This window comes from Nerophis ophidion, linkage group LG09 (genome assembly GCF_033978795.1).
Source record: "Nerophis ophidion isolate RoL-2023_Sa linkage group LG09, RoL_Noph_v1.0, whole genome shotgun sequence".
NCBI classification, from domain to species: Eukaryota; Metazoa; Chordata; class Actinopteri; order Syngnathiformes; family Syngnathidae; genus Nerophis; species Nerophis ophidion.
This window is the reverse complement of record NC_084619.1, coordinates 14,039,523-14,051,806: the sequence shown is the minus strand read 5'-3', so window position 1 is coordinate 14,051,806 and position 12,284 is coordinate 14,039,523. Positions and strand designations below refer to the sequence as shown.

General features: G+C 41.1%; 1 protein-coding gene across 2 annotated transcripts in view; it reads left to right on the top strand.

The window, feature by feature from the left end:
• Positions 1–12,284, top strand: part of eys (eyes shut homolog) — a 722,499-nt gene that overhangs the window by 477,944 nt on the left and 232,271 nt on the right. For both annotated transcript variants that reach the window (XM_061910381.1, XM_061910382.1), the window contains exon 36: positions 12,071–12,221. In XM_061910381.1, the coding sequence (XP_061766365.1) occupies positions 12,071–12,221 (151 nt within the window). The remainder of the gene's footprint in view (positions 1–12,070; positions 12,222–12,284) is intronic.

Here is a 12,284-nt window from a genome sequence, read left to right as displayed (position 1 = left end):
CGGGCCACCAATTGAATAGCCCAATTGATGAAGAAGAGAGGACCTAAAACGAAACCTTAAGGAACACCACGAGTACCGTATTGTTCGGATTATAAATCACATTTTTTTTCATAGTTTGGCCGGGGGTGCGACATATACTACGGAGCGACTTATGTGTGAAATTATTAACACCATACCGTAAAATATTAAATAATATTATTTATCTCATTCGCGGAAGAGACGAAGAAAATGTCAGCAATCGTCACACACACATGGCAGAAGTGCATTGTGGGTCATGGGATGCTAACTGCTATATGCTACTGTTGTAGCTATTAAAATGGGTCATTTCAACGTTGGCGGTAACTTATAAAAACTGAGAAGGGCTGAACAAAAATGGCACTGAATAGGAAATCATGTACCGCAGATTACAAGCTGGACGTAGTGAAATATGCAGCAGAAAACGACAAGAGGAAGCTGCGCATACCTTTGGAGATGGCAAAGTTTAGAAGCGACATCGAGGAAGAAGATTTCATGGGATTTATTGATTAGGAGTGACAGATTGTTTGGTAAACGTATAGCATGTTCTATATGTTATAGTTATTGGAATGACTCATACCATAATATGTTACGTCAACATACCAGGCACCTTCTCAGTTGGTTATTTATGTGTCATATAACATACACTTATTCAGCTTGTTGTTCACTATTCTTAATTTATATTAAATTGCGACCCCAAAAGGGAATAAGCGGTAGAAAATGGATGGATGGATGGATGCTTTTCAAATGTCTATTCTTGCTGTTGGATTTTATAAAATAAATTTCCCCCAAAAATGCGACTTACAGTCCAGTGTGAAGTTTACATGTTTTTTTTTTCCGTTCTTTATTATGTATTTTCGGCCGGTGCGACGTATATTCTGGAGTGATTTATGATCCAAAAAATACGGTATGCCTAAAGTAGTTGAAGGAATGACTTTTGACTGCATCTGATGTAAACAAGCTACAGCATTTTTTTTCCCCAACATTTTTTTAGCCAAGGCACATTTTTAGCTATAACCAACCTATATAAACAAGTCGTTCCCATCAAATACCTGTTGCATTTTTTTATAGATTAATTTAAACCATAACCATTTGTGCATCACTAATTCTCTTGTCTCAAAGTAGGCCTAAAAAGAAATGAGCTACCTGCTGCCACCTATTGGTTAGAAGAGTATAATATCCTTACAGCACAGACACTCAGCAAGGGCACATTATTAGCAGCTTATGATTATTGGTTTGCAAAAAATATTTTTCAATGAGGTGAAGTTGCATTATTTCCCATGGCACACCAGACAATATCTCACACAATGGTTGGAAAACATTGAGCTACCGCAACACCTTAGTTACATGAATCACATTACGAAAAAAATGTGTAACTGATAAAAAGGAGAGGTCTTAAAAGGGTGCCTGAGGAACGCCTGAGTTATGAAAGTCACAAGTTTGGACCCCAGTGTTCTGTTTGCCAGCAAGGTTAAAACGTCAACGTAAGGATCTTCCAATGTGTTTAAGGTGGTCCACGTTAAGAACATGCTGGTGTTTTTAGGATTTTGCTGCAAATATGTTTGTCTCCCAATTTTTGAACTGAACTCAAGATTTGGTATGGTGTCATTCCAGGGCCGAATTTGGCCCACGGCCGCCAGTTGAGAAGCAACGTCATACACTGTTTAGTACGATTAACACCCAGTGAATCATTCTCTGTGCTTAATATGGCTACAATAAAATAGTCTAAAACTAAATAAAGTTGTAGCATACAGCAATAGTCCAATCCAAGTCAAAGAGAGCTTTAGAGACCGACCGCCTTCCCAGAGTGCCACTGAACGCACCACACGGCTAAGGTACCGTATTTCCTTGAATTGCTGCCGGGGCGCTAATTAATTAAAACCTCTTCTCACTCCTGCACTTATTCAAGGCATGCAGTAAAAGTAAGCAGGCGCTAATAATTTTAAAACCTCTTATCACCCCTGCGCTTACCAATGGCATGCAGTAAAAAATTGAGTGTGATGTAAGGATACCATCATGAAAAGCACATTTAATAAAAAAACAAAAACATTATAATGGTTATTATTTTCAGCACCGAAGGCTTGGAATAACCTAAAATCGAATATTGAACTTAAAACCCTTGTTACATTAAATTAGTTTAAAGCTTCTGTGAAAGGATTGTAGTCTACCTTGTCTTTATGCACATGTGTGATATGAGCAAGTTTTAGTGTTGTAAATGTGATGCTTTATGTGTTGTTTACTGCTTTTAATGTAACCTTGCTGCTGCCCTCTTGGCCAGGTCTCCCTTGGAAAAGAGATCTTTGATCTCAATGCGATTTTACCTGGTTATAAAGGCTACCGGTAAAAAAAATAAAAAGGTTTTACCTTTACTTATAAATGAAATCCATGCCAGCTCTTTCTGATCAAAAGCATCGATAACTTGTTTATAGAATTATTCTTTGTCTTTCTTCAGTTTTAAAAAGTCTCTCAGAAAACTGCTAAGGGACCGCTGCTATCAGTTAGCTCGGGTGTGGGCGACTTACCCTCTCGTTCTACTCTCTTAATCCCAGGACCACCAAGAAAGGACATGGCTTGAGCAGTTTGCCTTTGTTTATTTTTCAATAAAACCTCAGTCCAGGTCGCTCTTCTTCTCACTCGTCGGTATCTTGGGCAAGGCTGCTACAGCTAGCGTGCCCTGCCTGTCTGTCGGACCGTCGGCGCCACAGGTGGTACCGGTATATTAATTAAACATAGCTGCTTACTGTTCTTTTTAGCATACCGGTATTCAATAGCTTGGACCTTAAATCCTACTGAATAGCTCTTAATCTTCTTCCCTTTATGCGATTTCAAATTATTGAAATAAGCCTCCTCCATTTTGAAATTGATGACAGGGGAAGTGTCACTCATGACGTCACAAATTTGACCCGGCGGTAATAGTAAGCATGCGCTAATTGTTTTGCAAAGCGAGTTTGACCCTGCAGTAATTCAAGGCAGGCGCATATTACATGCCCGGCGGCAATTCAAAGAAATATGGTATGTCCAGCTAAACTAACAAGGATACAATGGCGCTTACTGACTGTCCTAAATAGTTTTGTAGACCCTTGTAGGAAGTGTAATGCTGTAATCCCGCGAGACCCTACAACAGACAAGCGAACCACAGTGGTTCCCAGTCATTTAAACATCCGCCAAATTAAACTAAGGCAAAATAAAACTAACAACTTAAAAAACCAAAAACTTACCAAATTGAAATGTCAAAATCTGGAGGCACTTGAAGACTACGTACGTTGGAGAGTGCTTCCATCGCCTCGTCATGGGAAAGCCCTCGAGGATGCCAATCTCCAAATGGAGCTACTCAGAAGACACACCTGGACAGGCCGATATCTTCCATTGACAAGAGGCCAATTTGCATGGATGGCCACCTCGCAGTCGTGAAGCTACTCCACAAGGAGTATCAGGCCATCCAAGGGTCTCTGGACTTTGGACATCAAGAAGTCATCTCTCTCGCCCAGAAGAACACTACTCTCTGCAAGTTCAAGATCATGAACCAGAGTTGGGACCCACGATGGACCAGTCGTCCAGAGTCGGGACCCAGGATGGACCACTGGCCTGTGTATCGGTTGGGGACATCTCTGCGCTTCTGATCCGCCTCCGCTTGGGATGGTTTCTTGCTGACTCCACTATGGACGGGACTCTCGCTACTATATTGGATCCACTTTGGACTGGACTCTCACGATTATGTTAGATCCACTATGGATTTGGACTTTCACAATATCATGTTAGACCCGCTCGACATCCATTGCTTTTGGTCCCCTAGGGGCGGGGGGTTGCCCACATATGCGGTCCTCTCCAAGGTTTCTCATAGTCATCATTGTCACTGTCACCGACGTCCCACTGGGGTGAGTTTTTCCTTGCCCTTATGTGGGCTCTACCAAGGATGTCGTTGTGGTTTGTGCAGCCTTTTGAGACATTTGTGATTCAGGGCTTTAGAAATAAAAGTTGATTGATTGATTGATTGATTGATTGATTTACCATGAATTTATTAACGTGGACCCCGACTTAAACAAGTTGAAAAACTTATTCGGGTGTTACCATTTAGTGGTCAATTGTACGGAATATGTACTGTACTGTGCAATCTACTAATAAAAGTATCAATCAATCAAATTGATAAACGAGACTATGGTGGACCTCCAGGCTTGAAGTTTTAGGGACAATATTGTTTTTGCGTGAGAACAGAAAAGGCAGAAAAAGACAAGTAGGAGTCCATAAGGCCTTTGAACATCAGTTCAAATCCCAGTGGATGACATCAGGAAAATCATCCTCCACCGCGTCCACTGGCTTGGAGCCAAAAAGCCGGAGAGCAAAATTCTAACATTCAAGCAGAAGGAGCAGGTGCAGAGAGCTGAAGGGAACCAACTTCAGCATCAATGACCAGATCCTTTGTTAGAAGTTTATAAGTATTAACATCTGAAGAACGGTTAATTATGTAATATTTTCTTTGTCTTTTTTTCCCCAATCACAATATGCCTGTACATCACGATAAGCACATGAAAACATAATTCCCTCTCTCTCTGAGAATTATATACTTTGTTTATTATTCGTAGCTTGTTTAGTAGAGCGGCTGTGCCAGCAACTTGAGGGTTCTGAGTTCGATCCTCGCTTCTGCCAGCCTCGTCACTGCTGCTGTGTCCTTGGGCAAGACACTTCGCCCACCTGCTCCCAGTGCCACCCACACTGGTTTAAATGTAACCTAGATAATGAGTTTCACTCTGTAAAGCGCTTTGAGTCACTGGAGAAAAATGCTTTATAAGTGACTTCACTAAACAGAGAGTGTAGTATTATCATCAATTAATGTAAAAAAATTGAAAAATTAAATCAAAAATAAGTGTTTATTACATTTTAAAGGCCTATTGAAATGAGATTTTCTTATTTAAACGGGGATAGCAGGTCCAGTCTGTGTGTCATACTTGATCATTCCGCGATATTTCCATATTTTTGCTGAAAGGATTTAGTAGAGAACATAAACGATAAAGTTCGCAACTTTTGGTCGCTAATAAAAAAGCCTTGCCTGTACCGGAAGTAGCAGACGATATGCGCGTGACGTCACGTGACGTGAGGGCTCTGTCACGCCAAATTTCTTCCCCCCAACAAAAACATTCCCCCCCATTTACTTCCGGGGTCATGATTAATACAGACATTTTATTAACGCTATATTATAAAAATATTACACTATATTATAAAAATACAGACGTTTTGTTAACGCTATATTATAAAAAATAAAATTAAAAAAACAATTTACAAACACAAGCTATGGGATGACGCATTTACTTCCGGGGTTACGTTTCCTCACGTTTCATCTTAAGTCATCCCATAGCTTGTGTTTGTAATTTTTAGTTTTTATTTTTTTATAATAAAACGTTAACAAAACGTCTGTATTTTTATAATATAGTGTTATATTTTTATAATATAGCGTTAAAAAAACATCTGTATTATACATGATCCCGGAAGTAAATGTGGGGGGGAGGTTTTTGTAGGGGGAAGAAATTCGGCGTGACAGCTCCTCACATCCTCACATTGTTTATAATGTGAGCCACCAGCAGTAAGAGCAATTTTGACCGAGAAAGCGACGATTTCACCATTAATTTGAGCGAGGATGAAAGATTTGTGGATGAGGAAAGTTAGAGTGAAGCACTAAAAAAAGTGGGAGCGTTTCAGATATAATTACACACATTTACTAGGATAATTCTGGAAAATCCCTTATCTGCTTATTGTGTAAATAGTGTTTTAGTGAGATTATAAAGTCGTACCTGAAAGTCGGAGGGCTGCAGTGAACGCCAGTGTCTCTGGGAGAAGCTGAGGAGCCAAGATCACAGCTGCCTTTTTGAGCTGCAGGATGAACCTGGGGATAGATTGATTGGCAACACTAAATTGGCCCTAGTGTGTGAATGTGAGTGTGAATGTTGTCTGTCTATCTGTGTTGGCCCTGCGATGAGGTGGCGACTTGTCCAGGGTGTACCCCGCCTTCCGCCCGATTGTAGCTGAGATAGGCGCCAGCGCCCCCCGCGACCCCAAAAGGGAATAAGCGGTAGAAAATAGATGGAAGGATGAAGTCGCATAATTCACTCAAGTCTCCGGTAAGAGCCGACTTAATATCACAATTTTCCCATCCAAAAACTCGCTGGTTGACGTAGAGAAACATGTTCGCTTGACCGCTCTGTGTTAAAGCTTCACAATAAACAAAGAAACACCGGCTGTGTTTCGGCGGCTAAAGGCAGCTGCTATACACCGCTTTCCACCAACAGCATTCTTATTTGACATCTCCATTATTAATTGAACAAATTGCAAAATATCGCAGCACAGATGTCTAAAATACTGTGTATCTGCGCGATGAAAAGAGACGACTTTTAGCCATAAGTGGTGCTGGGATAAAATGTCCCCTCCAACCAGTAACGTTACAAACACGCGTCATCATATTGCGACGTTTTCAACAAGAATTTCCGCGGGAAATTTAAAATTGTAATTTAGTAAACCAAACCGGCCGTATTGGCTTGTGTTGCAATGTTAATATTTCATCATTGATATATAAACCATCAGACTGCGTGGTCGGTAGTAGTGGGTTTCAGTAGGCCTTAAGTTTTTAAAATGTTGCATTATCATTTACATACCTAATTTATATATATCCGTATTGCAGGAGGCGGCAATATGTATCGCGATATAGATTTTAGGCCATGTCGCTCATTCCTAACACCCTGTACTTCAAAACACTTGACAAAGGTGTGGAAATGATCTTGAAGCAGGCTGGCAAGGGTACCGCCCTCCCCTCCCTTGCAGAAAGCCGCACTGGCCTAAATATGTAAGTGCATCCAGACAGGCCTATCAGGTTATAGGGCCATCAGGCTCCCCCCCCCCCTGTTTTTTTTTTTCCGACAAGAAAAATACAACAGAGGTGTGAATCAATCATAATGTTCTGTGCTGAACCCTTGGAGACGCTGCGAGAACGAGGGCTGTCATAACTAGAGGGTCGGTAGCGTGGAAAAATGGTTCCCGGTGTCACAAAGCAAATACTTTGTAATTGTCTGACAGCGGGCCCCGTCCGTCTTTGTCTGATTTGACCCAGAGCTAAAATGCCATGGTCATCTCCACCGCCGAACTCATTATAGACTTTTAATGTATCTTCCCGTCAAAGACACTTTTCAATATGTTAAATAGAAACCCGGTGGGGCCGGCTTCTCAAGGACAGCGTGCATACTGCCCTCTGGCTGCCGGCCAGGCCGCTCCGGCAGACTGCTTCTAAATTAACCGCCATTCCAAGCAAGCTCTTGAGGAAGGACTCGGCTCGGAGTTGGTGCCCCGAGTCTTTAGTCGGCATATGCAACAGCTTGCGGAGTGAAGGCTTAACAAATCAGCCCAGATTGCTCCGTGGACCTACTTACTTCCACTCTGGGAACAAGGGGTACCAGGAGACGGAGTGAGAAGGAGACATCCGCGGCCCGAGTACCCTCAAGCTGCTGATGGTTAGTGCTGAATCTGCACTAAGGTAATTATCTGCTCTCCCCAGTTGTTTCACGTGGACATTTGTTTTTGAGAACAATGGATTGCTGCGAGGTGTTTCTGAAATAGTGACAATAAAGCTTAACATTTTAACAGTGTGTTCTAATGTGGCGTAGTTTAAGATTTCCACCATAGTACAATGCACACTTTTCCATTGACAATCAAGAGTCCTTGTCCGCCAATCCTGCACCAGGCTTTTTGTGGCCCTAAGCAAGACTTTTTGTTGTTGTTGTTGTTGTGGGAAGTCCCCGTCTTTAAAGGCCTACTGAAATGAGATGTTCTTATTTAAATGGGGATAGCAGGTCTATTCTATGTGTCATACTTGATCATTTCGCGATATTGCCATATTTTTGCTGAAAAGATTTAGTAGAGAAAATCGACGATAAAGTTCTCAACTTTTGGTCGCTAATAAAAAAGCCTTGCCTGTACCGGAAGTAGCAGACGATGTGCGCGTGATGTCACAGGTTGTGGAGCTCCTCACATTCTCACATTGTTTATAATCATAGCTTCCAGCAGCAAGAGCTATTCGAACCGAGAAAGTGACAATTTCCCCATCAATTTGAGCAAGGATGAGGAAAGTTAGAGGGAAACACAAAAAAAAGGAAAAGGCGACGGTTCCAAGCGGCGGCAGTGGGACCCTTTCAGATGTAATTAAACACATTCACTAGGATAATTCTGGAAGATCCCTTATCTGCTTATTGTTTTAATAGTGTTTTAGTGAGATTATAAAGTCATACCTGAAAGTCGGAGGGCTGCGGTGAACGCCAATGTCTCTCAGAGAAGCCAATGGAGGAGCCAAGATCACAGCTGCCTTTTTGAGCTGCAGGATGAGGTCGTATAGTCCACTGAAGTCTCCGGTAAGAGCCGACTTAATATCACAATTTTCCCATCCAAAAACTTGCTGGTTGACGTAGAGAAACATGTTCGCTTGACCGCTCTGTGTTAAAGCTTCACAACAAAGAAACACCGGCTGTGTTTCGGTGCTAAAGGCAGCTGCAATCCACCGCTTTCCACCAACAGCATTCTTCTTTATCGTCTCCATTATTAATTGAACAAATTGCAAAAGATTCAGCAACACAGATGTCGGAGTTACTGTGTAATTACGCGATGAAAAGAGACGACTTTTAGCCGTGTGTGGTGCTGGGCTAATATGTCCGCTCCAACCCGAGACGTCACACGCACGCGTCATCATAAGCTAGGCTGACCATACGTTTTCTTTTCCCCGGACACGTCGTCTTTTGCGGGTCTTTTTAAATGCCTCGATTGTCCGGCATTTTGAATTAGGGTGGCGCGTATTTTCAATGTACGTCCAGGGTTAAGTTACCGTATTACTCGAGTTGGTAAATTCTAGCTGTAAATATTGTAGCGGCTGGCTTCGGGGTGTTTGGCTTGGGGGCCGGACTTCCGGGGAAGATAGGGAAGTGACGCTGTTGACAGGAAGTGTTGCTTCGAGTTTTGCGGGGAAAGGTCCTTTTTTTGTTTTAAATGTTGACTCTGCATTATTTTTTTTATTTTTTTTTTACAGAAGCCTAAAATAATTGGCTCAGAAATGCTACATCTGTTTTTGTTGTTTTAACTGATTTGTGAAATACCCTTCTTTTTTGTAGTACAGCAGAGGTGCCCATTACGTAATTCGCGAGCTATCGGTCGATTGCGGAGGGTGTGTTGGTCGATCGCCAGCAGGTTATTGATAAAATAGTCCTAAAAATTTGTTAATCTTCACTATGATGTCACTTTCGTCACTTGATTGACATTGTGAGATGACGCTGGCTGCTGTGAGTTCAGTGTGAACAAAAAACATGACCGGCAGGAAGGCGAGAAACACTTTTTATTCCAACAGACTTCTTGCGCCGTACATGCCGTCAATCTACAATGTAAATAGTCATGAAAATAAAGAAAACACATTGAATGAGAAGGCGTGTCCAAACTTTTGGCTTCTACTAACCTGACTCTCGCCAGACCCTTGTAGTTCGTTGAGCTTAACAAAAGGGCCTGGGCTCGAGGACATTGCAAACTCCTTCCAGATAGCAAAAAATAATGAACCAATCAGGATCGCTGGGCGGGATTTCATAGATGTGACTAACGCCGCAGCGACTGTTTGAGTCGAACAACAATGGCGGCATGGAGCAAGGAGGCGTGTGCTGACATTGATTCTGCTATTGCAACTGTTTTGCGAAATTGATCGATTATTAATTATTCAAAAGATGACCAGAGAACGGTTTGAAGTCATCTATTGGTGGCAAGGATGTTTTGACTCTTTTAACGTTCTGTTTTGGATTTCCCAGTGCTGCTCTCATCAGCACGTCAGTTAAGATAATGGACAAGTAGTTTATCCAATCACATACAATTATTTTTTTTTTTACAAGGCCCCGCCTTTTGAAATACTTTTCCTATTGAGAACTCCCAGATACTTGTGCGGAGCTCAGCGAACTACAAGGATCTGGCAATAGTCAGGTTAGGCCTGTATTGTGTGTATATATACAAAAATATAATACATCTAAATATCTTATATATATATATATATACACACACACATATACATACATTTACAAACCCCATTTCCATATGTTCGCTTCCCCTCTGGTCCGGATGACATGATGTCGAATATTTCCAAAAACAATTTAAAATGTGGACTCGTCAGACCACAGAACACTTTTCCACTTTTCATCAGTCCATCTTAGATAATCTTAGGCCCAGAGATGCCGGCGGCGTTTCTGAATGTTGTTGATAAATGGCTTTCGCTATGCATAGTAAAGCTTTAACTTGCACTTATAGATGTAGCGACGAACTGTATTTAGTGACAGTGGTTGTCTGAAGTGTTTCTGATGCCATGTGGTGATATCCTTTAGAGATTGATGCCGGTTTTTGATAGAGTTCTGTCTGAGGGATCGAAGGTCACGGTCATTCAATGTTGGTTTCCGGCCATGCCGCTTATGTGGAATGATTTCTCCAGACTCTCTGAACCTTTTGATGATATTATGGACCGTAGATGTTGAAATCCCTAAATTTCTTGCAATTGCACTTTGAGAAATGTTGTTCTTAAACTGTTTGACTATTTGCTCACACAGTTGTGGACAAAGGGGGTGTACCTCGCCCCACCATTTCTTGTGAAAGACTGAGCATTTTTGGGGAAGTTGTTTTTATACCCAATCATGGCACCCACCTGTTCCCAATTAGCCGGCACACCTGTAGGATGTTCCAAATAAGTGTTTGATGAGCATTCCTCAACTTCATCAGTATTTATTGCCACCTTTCCCAACTTCTTTGTCACGTGTTGTTGGCATCAAATTCTAAAGTTAATAATTAATTTCCTTTACTTATGTCCTCTGTGTATTTCATTTATATCTGCGTTTCTCATGGCATATTATCTGTATGTAATATTGCCTGCATTTCTGATAGAGGTTTGTGTGCTGTTATAGACCACAGCAAATGTTACCCAGCTTGCATAAATTGTAATAAATCCATAAGAAGAAGACAGCCTGCCGTTTCCTTTAACTTGGACACACACATCTATACTTTTGGCCATTCTAAGCCAGTAATTTAGAGGAGTTCTCTCACCCTCTGAAAAAAACCTCCATTTTACTAATGTTTTCCAATGTTGTGAAAATGACCTCCCATGTAAAAATGGGTCCCACTTTTTTGTAACCGTTTTGAAAACAAATGATAAATGTATCCATTATCTTGTTATATCTCACGTTCTATATTGTGTTTTGGAAAAAGGTTGTCATGGACGTTAACTCATTAAAAAAATAATAAAAAAGAAAACACATTTTTATGCATATGTAAATGTATTCTGTTATAAACATTGATTTATTTTCTTCTTTCCTTTATTGATCTAAGCTTTACCGCTGCCGGTATTTTTTTTCTATAATTTTATTGTAATATTTTCAGAATGTGTTTGTTCTATTTTTGGCCAAAGTAAGACAAATAAAACAATCTGAAGTTGTCTTTATTTTTTTGTTTTAATGCCATTATTTTAATAGTCCGGCATAGATTTTCCTCCGTGCGACCGCTTAGCTAAAATGAGTTTGACAACCCTGACTTAGGAAGTAAAATGTTACTTTCTTGCATTGGAAAATCCATCCATCCATCCATTTCTACCGCTTATTCCCTTTTGGGGTTGCGGGGGGCGCTGGCGCCTATCTCAGCTACAATCGGGCGGAAGGCAGGGTACACCCTGGACAAGTCGCCACCTCATCGCAGGGCCAACACAGATAGACAGACAACGAAGTTGGAAAATATATTTTTTTAATATTTTGAAATTTTTTACAACATTCCCAAAACAATATTTACTTTTTTTTTTTTTACATGTTTCGGTCCACCACAAGCAAATGAATGTAGTGGGAACACTGCTTTGTGATTAAATGTTGTTTTCATTTAGCTACCCAGTTTTAATAGGGCATGCAGCAAAACAGATAAAAACTCCTTAATAATTGTAATAATAAAGTTCAAATCGTCACTTTTCCGAAGTTGCCATGGGTAAGCTAGCAGTCATGTCTGACTTTTTTTGTGTCTTACCTCCTTACAGACTACGCATGGCCCCTTGTGGGGCTGAGATCACTCTTTCCGGCCATGACAGAATCAAAAGTGCTGTGCGCAATAACTGGCAAGGACACAAAATAAGAAGAACAAACCACATCTTTGTAGGCGGTCGACCACAACAGTACTCCACCAATCAGGTATGACATGAAAATTATTGCTTCGTTTGCTGTTGCTATCCTGTTGTTGTTGACGTTGTGGTT